Source organism: Oryzias latipes, chromosome 19 (genome assembly GCF_053564925.1).
Source record: "Oryzias latipes strain Hd-rR chromosome 19, Olatipes_Hd-rR_3.1".
Lineage (NCBI taxonomy): Eukaryota > Metazoa > Chordata > Actinopteri > Beloniformes > Adrianichthyidae > Oryzias > Oryzias latipes.
In genome coordinates, this window is record NC_136255.1 from 4,935,781 (window position 1) to 4,954,255 (window position 18,475).

Here is an 18,475-nt window from a genome sequence, read left to right on the forward strand (position 1 = left end):
GTTGCCTGTAGCTGCTGCTGTTTTTCTGCTCCTTTTGTACACAATGCACTCATTACAAATGAGAGCTACTGTAGATGCTTCCGCTGACTCATGCATCCAGTCTGACTGGTTTTCTCCTTCCTTCAGTGATCAATACTCAGATTTCAGTTAAGAAAAAAGGCACCTCAGAGAAGCTCTGAAAAATCTGGCCAACATCAGGAAAAATGGAAAACAAGCAACACAAAATGCTTCATTTTAAAGCAATTATTCAAAATATAACGCAGAAAAAAAATGTTCTGAAGGCCTAAAAAGCCGACACTAGACAGCAGCTTCATATCAGCGGGCGAGACATCAGAAGAAAAACAGCAAAGAAGCTAAATGACATCCAGAAATGAAACGTTATCAAATGTGGCAAACTAAATGATAAAAAAGTAACGCAAGCAACACAATAGGAAGAGTTAATAAAAGGTCCCAAAAGCTTCAAAGTGACAGTTTCAGTAAAATCAGGAGAGATAAAAACATAAAAGTGACTACAAATGTATTTTGTGATGCTTTATCTTTTTAATACAAACTAAAAACTTTAAAGGAAAGAATAAACTGGTTTTAAAATTCTGCCTCATCAGATTTCATGTGTTTTGGCAGGCCTGGATTTAGCCAGCCCCACAATGGGGTGCACGTAGAGTATCGGGGGGGGGCAAGTCTGGGTGTGAAGAGAGTTACGCTGAACCCTCACTGCATCCAGTCTGGCTCCGGTGCAGCCGGTCTAGCTACGTCAGAGGATTCGCGTTGATGGGTGCAGTCTGGCTGCAGCCCAGGCTCTGTCCTTCAAAAAATGGTGTGCAGTCTCATAAAGGATGGGGAGGTTCTGGACCTCTGATCAGCCTCTCGTCATCCATGGTTTTAAATGACTGATATGAAGTTCTACCACACACTTTGTGACCTCGTGTCACCGGAAATTATGTAATGTTTACGCCATGGTGAAAACATAGAGAGTACGGCGGAAAATAGGTTTCATTTGGAAAAATGTACCCGATGCACTTTTCACTTACTTGCATGATTTCTGGTTTGGGACGTTTTCTTTGCCCCAACTTCACAAAAAAAAAGTGCTCTGGCTCGCTTCAGCATTCGGCCAAAATTTGAAGCCAATGATATGGATTTGGAGCGCCGGAGAGGTCAGACCGGACTGGACGCCATGCGAGTGCCTCTGACACTTTTCAAGTTACATAAAGACTCTGGCAGAGCTGGACTGGATGCAGTGTGAGCCCAGGGTCAGGGGTGTCAAATCCTTCCAACCCCTAAAGTGCTCAGAAACCATGCAATCATATCAGTTCATCTATCCATATGCATATCTTCTCCATTCATCAGTTAAACACATTTTAAGTTTTATGTTGAATGCTCTTCCCGACACTACCTTGTAATTACCGGGCTTGGGACAGGCACGAGCAGGACACTGGTTTCTACCTTATTGAGGCTGCATTTACCTTTTCTTTATATGACCATTTGTCCATCTAATAGTCAATCCTTGTGTTTTTTGTCTTTTATTTGTTTTTTGTTGTGGATTTGAGGGGAGCAGTCACACCCTTGAGAATGCCCCCCCCCCCCCCCCCCCCCCCTTTTGACCATGCATGCATCCCGCCTTGTGTTCAGATGGGTTGGTCCAAAAGGTTCATTTCCTCAATTTCCTTATTTGGCATGTAAAGCTGATTTGCTTATCCCCCGCATCAGGACCGCATCATCAGCATCATTCCCGAACCGCATAAGTGAAGTCCGGTGAATGTGAGTTCAGCTGCAGTTTCAACATCCTGGTGGGAAAGAAACTTAACCAAAGAACATTTTTAACCTCAGAAAAGAAACAAAAACAAAATAAAAAACACAAAAAACCTAAAAAATAAAAATAAAAAAAGTCTACCTGCAGCTTTCATGAACCCCATTTTGGAGCAAAGTACAAGAAATTAGAGCAGACTAGGCTTAGGAAGCCTTGGAAATCTTCCAAGAAAAGAACGAACCCTAGAGCAGCCAGAGGAACGGCCAAGTAGCCAGACTATCCAGAAAAAGAGACCTTTAACATTCACATCATCATTTTCTAGAATTTGTCAGAAATAAAACAGACGTTTGAAGATTTGGCCTCAATGATTATCTGTTCTTAAATGGATTGACAGCAGTTGCTTAAAGACCCATTTCAGAAAAAATATTCAACTTTATTCTCAAAAAAAAAATATTTACAGCTACTCCCTGGAAAAATCCACATAAATGAACTTTGTACGTCTGCAAACTCTTCCTCCTTTGTGCACAGCTCCTCTTCTTCACTGCAGGCATGTTCAGGACGATTCCAAAAGCCACTTTAACTGTATTTTAAAACATAATTGTTCTCAAAGTCTGTCTTTTCCATCAGAAGGGGGAAGGTGAATGCTGCCTGTAAAGAGAAGAACAGACAATTTACTTTATGCAAATCATTTTATACTAAAACAAAAAAAAACGTACATGGATAAACTCATAAAAACAAAGACTGTCATTGTTCAATTATTTATTAAAAACTGAAACGGAACACAAAACGTTTCCATTTACGGTCTTTCATGATAAATATTTACTCTGTAAATAGAAACTGATGAAACTGACAAGGAGAACGATACGGCTACAACTCACTGAGTTAACAAAGCAAACAACAAATGCGGACACAACCTGCGACATCAGTCATGAACAAACTGATCTGACATCCTTTTCACTTCAAAGGACTGAACCGCACAGGTTTTCGGGGAGACTTAAGATGTTTATTCATTCCTAATCCTCTCCACATCACGGGTGAGTTTTAATGAAGCCTGTAAACACGTTTCCCGAGTCCACAAACATGTTGCTTAGTGACTCATCATAACTCTAGCCACCACTCCTGAGCTTATTATGGGATGACGCAAGAACACAGCAATCCCTGCCGGCCTCAGAACCTTCGGGTTCATGATCCTGATATGTCAGAGTTAACACATTATTTCACAATCAAGCCACAGGCAGAAACACAAAAACATTAGGTCTACATTTAAGCCCAATATTGGAAACCAAAACCCTATTGATTCAGATCAACAGAAAGGTTTTGGTTAAATGTAAAGCTAAGCATTCGTAAAAAAGATAAAACTAAAGGGTTTTTTGTCAAAGATGTTTGTACTTCATTGAGATCAAACTTCTCAATAGGAAAGAATTAACATAAAAAAAAGAAAACATTAAAAAAACTAGCTGTTAAAACAGAAAGAGGCCTTTAAAGATCTCAAAATTGTTAAGAAATTAGTTAAAACTTTTTAATAAACAATATTAAAATCACTCAAATTAAATAATGACAAACATCTTTAAATGTTTGGCCAACATTCCTATGTAAATGATTTTTCCAAAAACATTAAATTTATCGTTTCAAAAAGTACTTTTACAATTTGAGAATAAAAGGTTTACATTTTCTTTGAAGTACTTTACACCTTATATATTTGCACATTTATAAGGCAACAACATTTTGATATGTTCAATTTTTTTCCTTCATTTCTCCAAGCCTCAACGTTTTACAAGTTCAACAGTCCAGTTCTGTGAATACAAGGAATTTATTTTGTAGACTCAAAGTGTCCTGGAGGGATCTTTTTAGGATACTGTCACAGACGTGATGTTGGAAATACAAAATAAGAAAAAAAAAAAAAAAGCCAACTCATAAAGTAGAGTTTCTATTTTTACAGAGTTTTCAAAGCGTGTGCATGTGTGTGAGTCGTTTGTGGATGTTTGATGATTGGATCTTGTGTCGGCCTCTGTTGCGTTTATTGGTGGATTTCCTCTGGACCACTGAAGACTAAGGGTCTTGAGTTATCAGAGAGTTCCTTCAACTCCATTTCAGGTTGTTCTCTATCTGCTACCGTGTGGGTGTTGGGGGGGTTCTGGCTGCCGCTGCGGCGGGGGTATTTGTGTGGGGATGGCTGGGTGCTCCTTCTCCTCCTTTTTATATTCCATCGTCCATTTTAGAAGAACATTAACAATCACTTGAGCACAGGTGTTAGCTCACCTTTACATAAATAGTTTGTGTGATTGAATGAAATATCTCACACTAGTTGGTTTGAAGGCATAAGTATGCGTTTGTGAATATTATTTGTATTGTTTACATGTTGACATTGGAATATGTTTTGGAGCCAACAGGTGTGTTTATAACATTTGAGTGTGTGTGTGGACAGGCCCCGCCCTTATAGACGTGTATTTCATCTGAACCTCACTGTAATGAGTATAACCATCCAGAAACATGGTTTAACCCCCCCCCCCGCCCTTCTATAATCACCCTCCTATCCCCCCCTCTCTAATATCCCTCTCTCTTCTTCCCTCCTTTCCTTTTCCGTCCGGTCCAACACAAAAGATTTTCAAATATGACTAAAATGAATAAAGTTTGGCCTCAATTACAAAAGGGGTTTATTCAGACATACCTCTGGTTTGTCAGAAGATTCATAACCCCTCTTGTTAAAGTAAAACATGTCCAACTAAAGAGGCCTTCAGCTCTCATCTGTTTGCCCAGCTGTTGGACAGGACAAGTTAAAAAAATAGGATAATAATAATAAAATCACAGGTTGAGTGGAGTTGGCTGCAGACATTGACCAGACGTATGTACGAATGTATTTTTTACATTTTTCGTTCTTATATAACTGCTATTCGTTATTTTGCTTTTTTCATTTTATTTCCCAACTAATGACTAATCCGCGATGATCCAGTATAAACTGAGGGAAGTGACTTTAACAGAAAAAGTAACAAACAAAATAGAAAAGAAGTAGTCCGCTCTTGACTAGTGAAGTGGACCGGCGGAGTGCGGATTTACAGCTTTGTGTTTGATGGGAAGGGGGGGGGGGGTACATGAGCGGTATATGTGGGAGATTTAAGACTGCGATCCGTCCCGCAGCTCTAGGGGTACATGCAACCGAACTCAGAACCGGGTCTAAAAGTGTGTGTCTGAGCTGAGCACAGCTCGGATCGTCAGCACACACAGCGGTTTGAGCATCAAAGCAGAAATGTCGCTCAGTCCTTAGAAAACATTCAAACAATCACGTGGATTTGTGTTTCCAGTCGTGTCCCGACTAAATAAAGGCTGATGTTATTCACAGGATGCAGCGCCACCCAAAGCTAATGTTGTTAGCCCGTGTTAGCATACTGCTAATCCTGGCTTCGTTCAGAAAAAGTACTGACCACACGGATTAAAATTCAAATGATGAGCGAACAGGTGTTTCATAATAACCGTAACATTATTAAAAGCACGTTTAGAAGATCATCTCGTATTTTACCGAGCTGACATGTCAATGTATATAGCCGCTCGGCGCTGTTTAACATTGTTTTGTATTGAATTGTTACATTCAATAAAGTTTGAAAAAAAAAGCCGCTCGGCGGAATTTATATCCTTCCGGTTTTCAAACCCTACTGCGCATGTGCGAATGATTTATTCCGACGGAAAGTGTGACCTTAGTGAACGTTTTTATATTCTGAAAACATTTTTCTGGGCCCATGTACAGGGTTGGATTCTAATCCGACCATTGATCCCCTCAAGATATTTTGCACATGTAACCGCGGCTTATGGTGTTGACTCGCAACGTGGCGGGGGCGTGGCATCACGATGGTGGTCTCTCCATCGGGATGTCAGTCACCCATCACGATGGACGATGATATCGTCCATCGGCACAACTCTACTTTGACTACAATAAAGCAAACTTAAAAGCCTTCCGTTTTTCAAAAACAACATTGCGCCTTATAGGCCATATGGATTAAATTTGGTTGTTCTTAGAGATTCACCAAAATGAGAAATTTTGAGAAATAACAATTTAAACGCTTCTGCAAATATCGAATAGTAATTAAATATGGATGTTAAGTGTCTGTTTTAAAGTACATGTTTATATTACAGTGATCCCTTGCTATAACACGGTTTACTTTTCACGGTTTCGCTACTTCACGGATTTGCATCGTGCATTGTGTTCTGCATTCTGATTGGCTAAGAAGTCACTCTGCTTCTTCTCTACCTGTGCGTCAATAACACTGCAGTTTAATATGTACACATACGTAAAACAGCTTGACAAATTTACAACACGTACATGCAAATTATCCTGCAATTTCGATTTTCTCTAAAACCCATAGAAAAAGAGCGACAACAATCACTATGTTCTTCTCCTGAACAAACACAGCTGCACCGCGGACTTCAGAAGAAGAAAACACTGCAGAGCGGAGTCAGGATGCAGCGGCTCAGTCTGAAGAGCAGTAAATACACCTGAGTCACTATTTGTCCCACTGTACTTTGTATTTTTTCATAATCATTTTAAATTTTCTCCCGTTTAATCCAATTACTTGGGGTCGCGGTGGGTGGGGCTAATCTCCGCAATTTGAAGCCTTCTGTTCACATTGATGATTAAAATTATTATTTGACAGTACAGTACAGAAGTTGTTTGGTGAAAAAAACGTTTGTAAAGTACTTTTATTTATGAAACAAATGCTTGATTCTGTAAAATGGTTTGTTCTTTCTTTTCAATGTATGATAGAGTATTCAATTGAATAATAATTGTTAGAAAAAATAAAGGTTTCTACTTCACGGATTTTGCCTATCACGGGCTCTTTTTGGAACGTAACCCCCGTGAAAAACAAGGGTTTACTTAATACCAAAAACATCAATTTTAACAGTATATGGGGAAATACAACCTCACATAAAACATTTATCCAGGTACACAACAGGGCCAGGAAATACTTGTCAATACTTTAACTTCAAGATAAAAGGAAACCATAACATCTGAGATGCAACACTTTCATACATCTCAGGCACGCACACCTCTGAAAAATACCCCTTCTCGGGAGCGTGCAACGGGATTCAATGTATGTCTACCACAACACTAAACGGCTGGTCATCCAAAGCCATAAACTCCAATACCTTATTTAGAATTCCAGTTGTTTGTGGCACCATCATTTATTACCAGTTTTGTTTTTTTAAACACGTCAGCAACAAACGGCTGCTTCAGCCTCTCTCTGTCCCTCTCTTGTTCATTGTGCTGTTCTGGGCGTTTGGCTTATAAATGACACATTAAAGCAGAAGTGCTAACGGTTTTAGCAGAGTTACCCCCCTCTCAATCATTTAGTTCCACAGTCAATGCAAATTGCAGTTCTCTGTCACTTTAAAATACTGCTAACATTTTGAGGAAGGCACTACATCATCGATGATCGACCAAACTCGCATCAATGCGTTACATGTCACTATTCTGACCACAGACGGCCAAATGGGACTTTTTTGCAATATATTCTAACACGGCTAATATATGCTAACACGGCTAATGCTTCCAAAGTGGCTAACGTGTAAGAATTCTAGAGTTATTGTGAGTATAGCTAATAAAGTCAGACTGACAGAGTTATCTCTGATTCTTTTGGTTTGCGTAATGGGCCCTTTTGTTTGGTGCGACTTCTATATGACATGAGTTTTAAACTAGATCGTTTATTGACGGTGCCGCCTATAGCGCAATAATAATAATAATAATGGATTACATTTATCTGCGCTTGTCCAGATGCTCAAAGCACCTTCAATGTGTCCATTATTCATTCACTCTGCATTCATACTTGGTGATGATGAACTAGTGATGTAGCCACAGCCGCCCTGGGGTTACCAGCACGCGCCTGTGGCCCCTCTTACCATCACCGGGACATTCATACGGATTCACACACTGGAGGCAGGGAGGGTGAAGTGTCTTGCCCAAGGACAGAACGTCGGTTGACTGGGGGAGCAGTCGATCATTTGACGACCTGCTTAACCGCCTGAGCCACTGCCGGTCATATTGTTTTTGTAGGTCCATCATTCATCTGTTGTGTCATCAGGCCCCTGCTTCAAAATAAATGAACAACTCCAGTAACCCTCTTATAACATCTGAGCTGCTAACGTTCAACCTTAATCTGCAAGTCGGATGTGATCACGACCACCAGATCAATAACGCTGCACGTTTCCATTATAGGAGCTGTCTGGTGTTTGTGACTGAAAGGTGTCGGCTGCTCGTCTGTAACAGGAGAAGTGACGACTAAAATGGCGTAAAGTGTGAAGGTAAGCAGAAACGCTCGGCCTCATTAATTAAAAGCTGCCACGGGTCACTGAAGATCGTTTCACAGCAGCCCCAAGAGGAAGGGCGTTATTGCTGCTGAAATTCATGAGCAGAGCATTGGGGAGAAAGGGGGGGGGGTGTCCTCTGGGTAGGAGGTGAGGAGACCATTCATCAAAGAGAAATAATAATAATACAAATAAAAGTCAACATGTTGTTGGAAGGGAACGCTAGAACTGTAAATGAGGATGAGGGCAGCGCTGCAACCCTTCAGCTGTCAGACTATCATAACCATACCAATTAAAAAATTTTTACCCTAATACCGGCACAATAATTCGGAATTTTAAAACGATCTCTCGCCCACAGACGCCGACTTTCCTGTAGTCGTTCAAAGGGATTCTTAAGGACCATGTGATCCTAAATGGGGATGAAGCGGATTTGGAAATAGACAGATCCTTGAGGACCAGTCCTTCAGGCTTTCGAATTCTTGATTCTTTATTTAGATGCTGCAAACATTTATAGTTAGCTGTCTCTTTCTGCTCAATATTCGGTAATCGGTGTAGCGTTCCAGGACTGCCATTGATTGAACGAGCGCAAAGATAACTGAGCGAGTGTATTCAGGAACGGTTGCAATCTTAACTGAGCAGGAATCCTGCGCACTCACTGGGTTTGAGCGTAGTGTTAAGGGGGTGTTTTTGTCACTTCAGGGCAGTCACCTTTCTGGTTGATCCAATTGGCCGAAATTTGCCTGGCTAATCTGGAGAGTCAGCGGGGCGGGACTTCCGTTTTTTAGAGCAGGGGTGGCAAACACGCGGCTCATGAGCTGTATGCGGCTCACGGCCAATAAGCATGCGGCTCTTTACCCCTTATATTTTCTACATATCGTACTTTCAAGACCATAGGGCGCACTTAAAATTCTTAAATTTTCTCCAAAATGTACGGAGTGCCCTATGGTGCGGTGCACCAAATGTGATGTTGTGTGACTTCGGTAAAGAGGATGTAGGAGAGGACAGCATGAGGATGGTAAGGAGGGAAGTGAAGCTATTAAAGCCTCTAAAAAAAATTAAAGTCCCGCCCCGCTGCCTCGTCGGATTTGACATGCAAATTTCGGCCAATCAGATCAACCAGAAAGGTTACCGACCCCAAGTGACAAACATACCCCAGAACACCGCCCCCAAGTGACAAAAACATCCTCTTAACTCTGCACGCAAACCCAGCGAGCGCACAGGAGCGCAGCTCAGTTAAGATTCCAACCGTGTAAAATACTGGGTCGCTCGGTCAGAACTGCGCTGGCGCGGTTGTAAATGTTCGCTCACTCAGTTCCTCAATACACTCGCTCAGTTGTCTTTGCGCTCGTTCAATTAATGGCAGTCATGAAACGCCATAAATCAGTGCCCAAAGAAAAATCAGATCTATCGTAGGAAGGTCAAGAATGGACTTCTTGAGGTCAATGGTTGTATTATCATTTAAAATAACATTGTTGTGCAACGATGTGAGATTTTTTGGTAACAGTAGCCGCGTTTACGTGGGCAAAAGTAATCGGAAAGAACGCCTGATAGGAAAGAAAATGCGTCATGTAAACGCGCTGTTTGGAATAGTCTGCCCCGGTCAGACTCGTTCGGATCAAAATTTCTTTCCGATCGAGATAGGTGGGTTATACCGATCGTTTATCCGATCGTGGAGCATGTAAACGGTCATTCCGATCGTGTGTCACTACTGGTCTGGGTTACGTCATGCATAGACGATGTTTCGCTGAGAGAAAGCTTTGGAGCGCATACGGGACCGACCAGCTGCTCTGCGGAGGCCCCGTGAAAAGCACCGCTCCGCTCTCGCCCCGCTGGCTATCTGCCTCTCTTACACCCCTCACGAGGGAGATGGGGGGGGGGGGGGGGATGCGTGCCCACTGACGTCTGGACCCGAACTCTGCATTCGGGCTCCAGTGCCAGTGGTCCGAGTGAACCTCTCTGAGCAGAGCAGCCGGATTTATTAATGTGTTTGAGGGGAGGGTGCTTTGTTACGTGTGCGTTTTGTTATGTGTGAGAATTTGGACTGCCAGCCGACCCGCCGCTCTGGGTTAGCGGCTGCCGGACTCAAGAGGACAGAGCAGAGCCGCCAGCTTACAGCGGCTTTGGGGCGGTGTGTGAGCTTTTCAGAGCAGAAATGCCGCTCAGTCCTTAGAAACTGTTCGAAAGATCACATGGAATTGTGTTTCCAGTTGTGCCCCGACAAAATAAAGGCTGATGTCATTCCCACACATTTACGTGCAGCCAAGTTGCAGATTGCAGCGTTTCCCGCATGGTCCTGGATTTTGTGTCCATCAAAAGGCTAATGTTGTTACCGCCTATTAGCCTGTCCTAACACTAGGTTCTTCTTCCACCTCAGTTTTTCCACAAAAACAGCACTGACCACACGGATTAAATATGAAATGATGAGCGAACAGGCGCTTCATAATATTCATAACATTAATAAAAGCCTGTTTGGAAGATCGCCTCTTTTACCGGGCTGCTGCATAAATATATGTGACAGCAAAGGTTTGTTTACAACGGGACACAATTCCCTTCCGGTATTTGACACTACTGCGCATGCCCAAATGATTTATTCCGACCAAAAGTGTGACCATGTGAACGTTTGTTCTAATCGGAAAAAGGTTTTCTGATCCCATGCGCACGGGTGAATTTTAACCCGACCATTGATCCGATCAAGATATTCTGCCCATGTAACCGCGGCTATTGACATCTAATTACCGTTTCTGTTTTTAGAATTCTTCTACTGAATGAGAAACGTTGTGCGTTACTTTCTATTGATTTAATAAACTGCGCAAACCTTAAGCACTACCAGTTGGTGTTTTGCCACAATGTGTCCATCAGAAGAGGAATCTGGGCGGGTTGACAACAGGATGAGCGATTACGACTGGGGAAGACAGTGTCATGTTTCCCAATCTGAGCCAACACTGTTTTCCACACAAACAAAAACACCAAACAGATGGAATTAGCTGCAGAAATGGCAATTCTGAGCAGTCCACTGAAAACTTGGCATTTCCTATGTGAAGACATGAAAACTACTTCCATAATACTTTTAGGTAGTAAAAGTTTGATGCCTTTAATACTATGATAGGAAGCCCTCAGCTTGAAAAAAACCAAGTCAAGATGAACCTTTTTTTTTGGTTACAGAACCATCCTGGATGAACGGGGCTTCATAGTTAAAATGATTTATTGATTTTGGACTACAGATCAAAATGCACTGTTATTTTAATGTTTCCTTTTGCTGTGACTAACATATGACACCCCCCCCCCCCCCCCAGTTATCTTAGGTTGTTTGGGTTTATTTTGTAATAGAGTTAAACACATTATATATTCTTAAACTGTTCACTTTTGTTACAAAGATAATACTTGGAGTGTAGGATAAACCTTTGCTATCTGTTAATATGCAACAAATTATATACAAGTACATGTCTTTTTTACTAATTTATTTTGTGAGAATTGATCAAAAATACAAACTTTGACACAGATACTATTTTTGCAGTAATGCAAAAAGTTACTTTTCCTGGCAATTAGTTAATTTTTACTAAAAAGTAATTTAGTTACTAATTTAGCTTCTTCTTAGACTGAGTAGTGAGTTACTTTAACACATTACTTTTTTAATCATAGTTCCCAGTTCCCACTATTAGTAACAATTGACTGGTTTCATAGACTAAACTATGAGAAACTCAGGTGCAGAGAGATTTGCACAGTCCTGTAAAGCTGCATAGACACTAGGAACTTGATGAACGCACAAAAACTAGCCAAACACAGGTTCAGCACAGTGTTCACACTGGACAAGCAGGGAGGGGCTTCTGCCTCTTTTTACAAGCATATGTTCAGCACCTACAGTTTCTATGGCCGCGCGTTTTGTACGTAGATCCCAAAAACAGTTGTAGAAGCGTGCATAGTCACACGCAAACATCGAGTTTTGAATGCAGAAGCGCGTAACACCTTTTTACATACGCTTTTTATTGAACATGGTTGCTGAGGGTGGCGTGAACGTAGCTTCAGAATTTTCAGATTGAAGTTGTTAGTGTTTTTTTCAAATTGATTTGACAAAAATTCTGATTTTAATTTCATTTCAACCACATTCTCATCTGTGTTTGGTTCATGTATTGGATAAAAGGTCAAAAATAGGTCCTGACTTCATGATTTCATCAATAAATCTGCACATTTCACATTAGATTTTCTAGAACCAATTCACAGACATAAATATGTTTCTAATATAACCACAAGCTCTAACCAGATCTTCTGAATAAGTAGAGTTACTGTAGTTTCATCTATGCTTTCTGGTTAGAGAAGCAGGAATTAAAAAAAATAAAAATAAATAATAATCTGAGAAATGGCTTCCAGTTGTCTATAAAACACAAATGTATCCACAAATCGAGTTAAATACAGAAAAACCTATACAGGGAGGAATCATGAACAGTCTGTGTGTGGAACCAGCAGGTGATAAAACTGTGAAACTCACCATTTCTAGTCACAGAAGCCTTTCCAACCTCTTCTCCTCTGAGCCCGTCAGGACCCCCAGCTCCAGGTTCTTGTGCGTCGGGGACGCGCACTCGGTCCCGCCGTCAAAGCCCTCGTTCTCGTGGCCTCGCGGCGTCATCGCTCTGCCGCCGTCTTCCCAGGTGATCGTCGGTGGCGCGGAGAGGCGCATCGGTGTGTTCTTCTTCTGCATGTCCAGACGCTTCAGGCTCCTCATGGAGAGCCGCTCCGACAGCTTTCTGGCCCACTGCGTAAAGGTGACATCCAGGGAGATGGTGTCCTCCGCGTACAGCTGCACGTTGCCGGTGTACCACAGAACCCACCACACGAGGCTGAGGAAGATGATGATCGAGCCCGTGTAGACGAGGAAGTCCCCGTACCAGCGGCCCTGGCGGTTCACGTTACCGAAAATCCCGACCAGAAGAACCACCAGACCGGCCACGTCGAACCCTAGAGCGAGGAAGAGCAGCGGCGCGCACCTCCCAACGCAGCTGGGGGCCATGCCTGCAGGGAGTTGTGGCGGCATGCAGAGCTCAGCCTGCTTATCAGGACGCGCGTTTCATCTTCAGCAACACCTGTACGGCGTCCACCTGAGCGCTTGCCCCGCCCTTTGGCACGTCACTGTAGAAGTGGGCCCCCAGGGGCCTCAGGACAATATCCCGTCTCCGAAACCGAATGAGAGAATGAAACGAGGAGGATGAGAGTCCAGTTTGACAGCTGAACGCTTGTAAATTGGGATTTGAGAGAAAAATCAAAGATGTGCGCATGCGCCTTGCAGTAATTTCTGGAGGATAACTTCTTTTGACCATTGTTTCATTTCTGTAAAATGCTATGCATTAAGATAAGCTTTTACAAAAGAAGACAAAAGAATTGATACGTTTGAATGTTTCAGTATTAGAACGTGGCAGTTCTATTGGAATTTAAACAGTAATTATGGCTAAATATTTCAGTGCTATATTTAAAGAGAAAAAAAATCTAAGTAAGGAATTTATTGATTCATGTTTTTTTAACGTAGAGTGCCATGATAAATTGTTTCTTTAAAGGATCCATACCATTCAATCACTAAGCCTTTTATAGTAAACAATTTAAATTAAAAAAATTAAATCTATTTTTTTCCTGAGTTTTCTTCAACAGTAGAGCTCAACCTCAGATGTTAAAGGATTAAAAAGGTCCAGCTGTTCATCCATAGACATGGGCTTCTGTTTCTTTCCTGGCCAGAGCTTGTTTTGGGGCAACACTGCTGTAAAACTACCAGCTTTAGGATCTGCCAGATCTTTTTAGGTGTTTTGATTTGACTGAGTCTTTGGTTTGCCCCTGAGAATTATGCGTCTGAAAGCAAACCAAAACAAATAAAGGTGTGTACTTTATCTGCATTTCTCACCCATATGAACTGAGTCCACACCATAAAAGCAACCTAAGATAAATGGTGACTCATAGCTTGACGCCTCTTGCCCCTCATCCTGGGAAAGTCCAGAAAAGAGTTACTCCAGACAACTAACAAAGTATGAGTTGAATGTCTCAGGAACCAAACAATAAAATATATTTCTTCTTTGCTTTTGAGCTGCTCCTTTAAGGGGTCGTGAATCATCTGCCTCCATCTAATCCTCTCTTCTGCATCCTCCTCACTTACACCAACTGGTGTCCCTCTTTTCTAAATCCAGGAACCTCCTCTTTGGTCTTCTCCTGGACCTGTTTCCTGGTACCTTCAACCTCAGCATCCTTTTACCAACATCATCACCGTTCGTCCTCTCTACATGGCCAAGCCATCTCAAACTGCTTCCCTGCATTTATCTCCAAAACATTTACCATAATCTGTTCCTCTGATGGATTCACTCTGGATCCATCCATCCTTATCACTCCCAAAAGAGAAGCTCAACACCTTTCACAACTTTCCCTTTTACTTAAAAATGGACCCCAGGTCTCGTTACCACCTCCAGCTTGTGCTGCATCTTTCTGTACTTCTGTCTGTTCTCTTCTGTTCTCCCAGTTTCCCACCTTTAATCAGTTCAGCTTTTCCTTTGAACTCTCCTGAACATCTTCATGCCACCATCAAGTCTCCTCGTCTGCTTTCCTTTTTTGAAGCTGACTCAACAGCTGTTCATTGTTAATTCAATCCACCATAAAGGAAATTCTGTTTATGATTTGCATCTTTAATTAGTCTTTTGCTTTTGTTGGATGCCCTTTCCGACAAAACATTCTGCATTCACCCGGACTTGGGACAGAGAGCGTCTTTTCCCTTTGAAGCAGCATCAATTCTTGTTGGTTATCTGGCATAAAGTCAAGGATTGTGTTTGATTGTATTCAGATTTATGATCAATCAATTTTTTTAAACAGATTTAAATGATCAGGAATATCATATGAAGATTGAAACCCAGTCAAGAACAGAAACAGAAACAGCTTTGTAGGTCTGTAGGAAGCTTCAAAGGAACAGAGAACTCTGGTGTGATTAAGAAAGACTGTTTTATGCTTTAGTCACACCTGTATGGAGCTCAATCCTCGTACATGTGCAGCCACCTTAAGGTGTGAAAATGAAACGTACCATTGTCCGCTTGTGATAAAAGTATCCTGAAGTATTCGTCAAGATAATGTGAGTTACACGCACTTATCACGTACGGTTGGTGTTGTTGCACGGTGCCCTTATGCCGCACTGTAGCTGTTAGTGAGGCGCGCGCACTGGCTCCTTACCGACCACACTTTGCATGAACGGGGTAAGTGCCCGTGAGTTGCCCATAGAGTGTCCACTCAAATTGCGCTCTGATCCAAGAAGTACACACCCTTTACTTGAACAGCACTAACAGGCTGTTGCTTAGCCCGTGCGATCTTGTTGGGTCCAGATGACCCCACTCTTCCATTGACGTGTTCTCCCTACCATGACAAAGGTGGACGAAGGTGGAAAGATTTCATGTGATCCATGGACACCAGTGAAGATCACAAATCATTGAAGAAAAAGGCTCAGTGCACTGTCTTGTGGGGTCCAGATGATCCCACTCCCAATGTTAAAAAGGTGCATAAACATTGTTGCCTAACAGGCTCACCGGGTTGTTGACAATCGTAGAATTTCTTGCGGGCCACCTATGCGCCCGTACTGTCATGCCCCGTTGTGACTTAGGCTAAAGATTGACCACAGCAAGAAGTCTCAAGGTAATTCTACATCCCCAAGGTCTCTCCCAGACAACGATTTTAAAGCAGACTGGGGGTTAACTTGTGCTGTTCAAGCTCTTTTAAAGAAGCACAAAGAAAAGTTAAGAATTGTAGACACAGTAGTCAGCAAAGGTAACAGTGCGGGACAAGACAGACACATCAAGCTAACTACCACTCCAAATCAAACGATATCCAGAGGTGTCATCAACTCAGAACTGGCAGAAACCAGTGGTGCGCCCACATACACCCATTGATTGTCCGGAGAAGTTTGGCCAGTTTTGTTATGCAAGCCAAACCTCCAATGTAAAAACCAAACCAAGTGGCTCAAGTTCACCCAAAGACACGGGACTGGAGTGCAAAAAAATGGCAGCAGGTGCTATAAAATTTCACGTTTATTTCAAATTCACATGTTCTGAATTCTAGCAGGTACAGGCAGATCCGGCTCCATCATGCAATGTGATCAGGGAGTTGTGTTATTTATTGGAAAAAACAGGCTTGTGTGAAAAGCCTCCAGTGTCTGTCCCATTCAGATCATTTGTATCAAAACTAAAGAAAGAAAAATAGACTTTATTATATTTAAGATAACATGGCTGCCAGAAAAAGGAAACAAAACGTAAATGAATGGAACTGAATTCACTCAGAATGCTAGTAGTAAAGATGCTCATGCGGAAGCCATGATGAGGAACAAGGTCAGCATAACAAAGAGCACCTGTTCAAAACCTGTTCAGACCCAGCCCCTCTCTAACCAGTAAAAAGGTTATGTAAAAAATGATGACTCGGCCGCGCTTAAGTTAAGCTGTGAGGTCAGGTTTGACATCCAGAGAACTTTGGTGGTTTGAAAAACATGAACTTCCAGCTGAAACGGTTTCTGAGTTGGTTGGCAGGTCTTTGATGCGTCTCACCTTTAATAATAAATGATCTGCTATCACTTTGCTTTCAGTCTTTTGACTGCACAGAAGTGTGGAATTGAATTATCCTCCTCCCTTTCTGAAATGATGGTTTGGTGCATCCTCTGCTACAGGAGACACAACGATTCTGTTCTGCAGGTGCAAAAAATATGGAACAAAAGAAGCTAGTAGTTTCCAAGATTCACTCCAAATACATTTTTATCTCACTTCATGTTTTATGTTTATTTTCTGAAAGGTGATTGAAACTAAACAGTCTGACAACGAACCGGCATTTGCCCTCATCTTGGACCACGTGTAGCCTTCCAGCCCGGGTTTATCTAAAGGTAAAAGACTTATAATGTGGGAACCTGGTTGCATCTAAAATAAAGGTAAAAATATTTTGTCATGGCGTTCAATTTCCCCATGTCTTTTTTCATATTTGACCTTTCTACTGCAGTGTGACATCTTTCTTCTCATGTTCACATAAACCATGGAGACACTTAAAAGTTCTCTTTTTTTTTGGCTTCCTAAACGGGACATCCAGACAAAACTCCTTGAATCGGCAACCCAGTCACATTATGAATGATTTCATGACTTATTAAGCCCCCTGATTAACTGAAAGGCGCAGCAGATTACACTGATTTCCTTCACTGGAGTCCTTCATGGCCCAAAGTGATTTTTTTGCCAAACGCGTGGCATCTGCTGCAGAAAATTACAATAAAATTGGCAATGAAATGGAGGATGATCGTGGTGTCCTTCTCAAACCCAACAGAGAGAGAGGACATCCGCCTGATTAGAGTCTATGCGTTCAACATTCCTATAGTGTAACTTTTGTCACAGAAATATGCAGGAAAAACATCCAAAATTAAGCTTTTAGTTTGTCTGCTAGAGGGCGCCAGTCATCTTCACAACACAGCAGATCCAGACTGGAGATGAGTAACACCAGGGGAAAGAATTTTACTTTAATATCACAGTTTGCTTTAAGAAAAAGGTCTAATTAGGACTGTTTGTGTGGGCCAACAACAAGATTTTTGATAAAGAAAGTGGTCTTTTCTTATGGCTTATATGATTAAAGTCTACTAATTTGTTCTACATGGGCAGCCTTTCATTAAAGGTTTTTTTTCTAGTGGAAAAACTAAATTTCAGAGCAAATATACTAGAAATTTTGGTTAACAACTTAATATTTGATATAAAAAAAGGGGAATGTCTGAGGTGGTGTGAAATGTTGGTGCATGGAATTTGTTCTCTGAATGTTGAAATTCAGATTTTCCCAATTTAAATATTTACCGTACACTGGAAGGCTCTAAAAGTTGGATTTCAGCTGAGAAAGTTAAAGAGGCATTTCAAACATGAAGATCAGAAATAGAGGGCTGGAACCAGCAGGGCGCTTTGCTGAGTTGGTGGTCTGTATCGGGAAACCTGGAGGACTCAGGATCTTCATCTAATGAAGGCACCTAAACATGAAAAAGCAACTGAAACATAACATGAAAAGGATCTGTCTGTATGAGGACTGAAGTCTTTATCATTTCGTTTTCTTAGCTTGTCTTGTGCCCCCCCCCCCCCCCCTTTGCAGTCACAGTTACACTGGGTTTCAGTTGCTAATTATTCACAGCTGTTTCTCTTTTAGTCAGTGTACCCTCCGTGTAAGCGTGAAGCAATCACAGGAACAGAAAAAGACGACACAAGAAAAAAAAAGATCCAAACAACCAAAACAACGTGTACCAAAAACACCAATCCTCACAGCTCTGTGCTCGGCACAAATGATGTGTTCATACTTCAGCCAGATTAAAAAAAAAACTCCTTCATTAAGCCTTCCAGCCATGTTTGCCTTCTTGTGTTTTTAGCATCATCATGTTTTAATACAATGATCATTTTGAATTGTTTTCATCATAAGAATATCTGATTCTTTTGT

The 18,475-nt window shown here is 41.7% G+C and overlaps 1 protein-coding gene across 1 annotated transcript; it reads right to left on the reverse strand.

The window, feature by feature from the left end:
- Positions 1-2,156: 2,156 nt before the first annotated feature.
- Positions 2,157-13,166, reverse strand: LOC101161347 (transmembrane protein 238). The gene is made up of 2 exons (XM_004080670.5): positions 12,519-13,166; positions 2,157-2,392 (listed from the first exon to the last, which is right to left on the reverse strand). Exon 1 carries the CDS (start codon positions 13,059-13,061, stop codon positions 12,528-12,530), a length of 534 nt encoding a protein of 177 aa, XP_004080718.2. The 5' UTR covers positions 13,062-13,166; the 3' UTR covers positions 2,157-2,392; positions 12,519-12,527.
- Between the last annotated feature and the right edge of the window lie 5,309 nt (positions 13,167-18,475).

What these genes read in the sequence shown, in the direction of transcription:
- LOC101161347 (XM_004080670.5), bottom strand. Translation starts at nt 13,061, where the DNA reads ATGCCGCCACAACTCCCTGCAGGCATGGCCCCCAGCTGCGTTGGGAGG.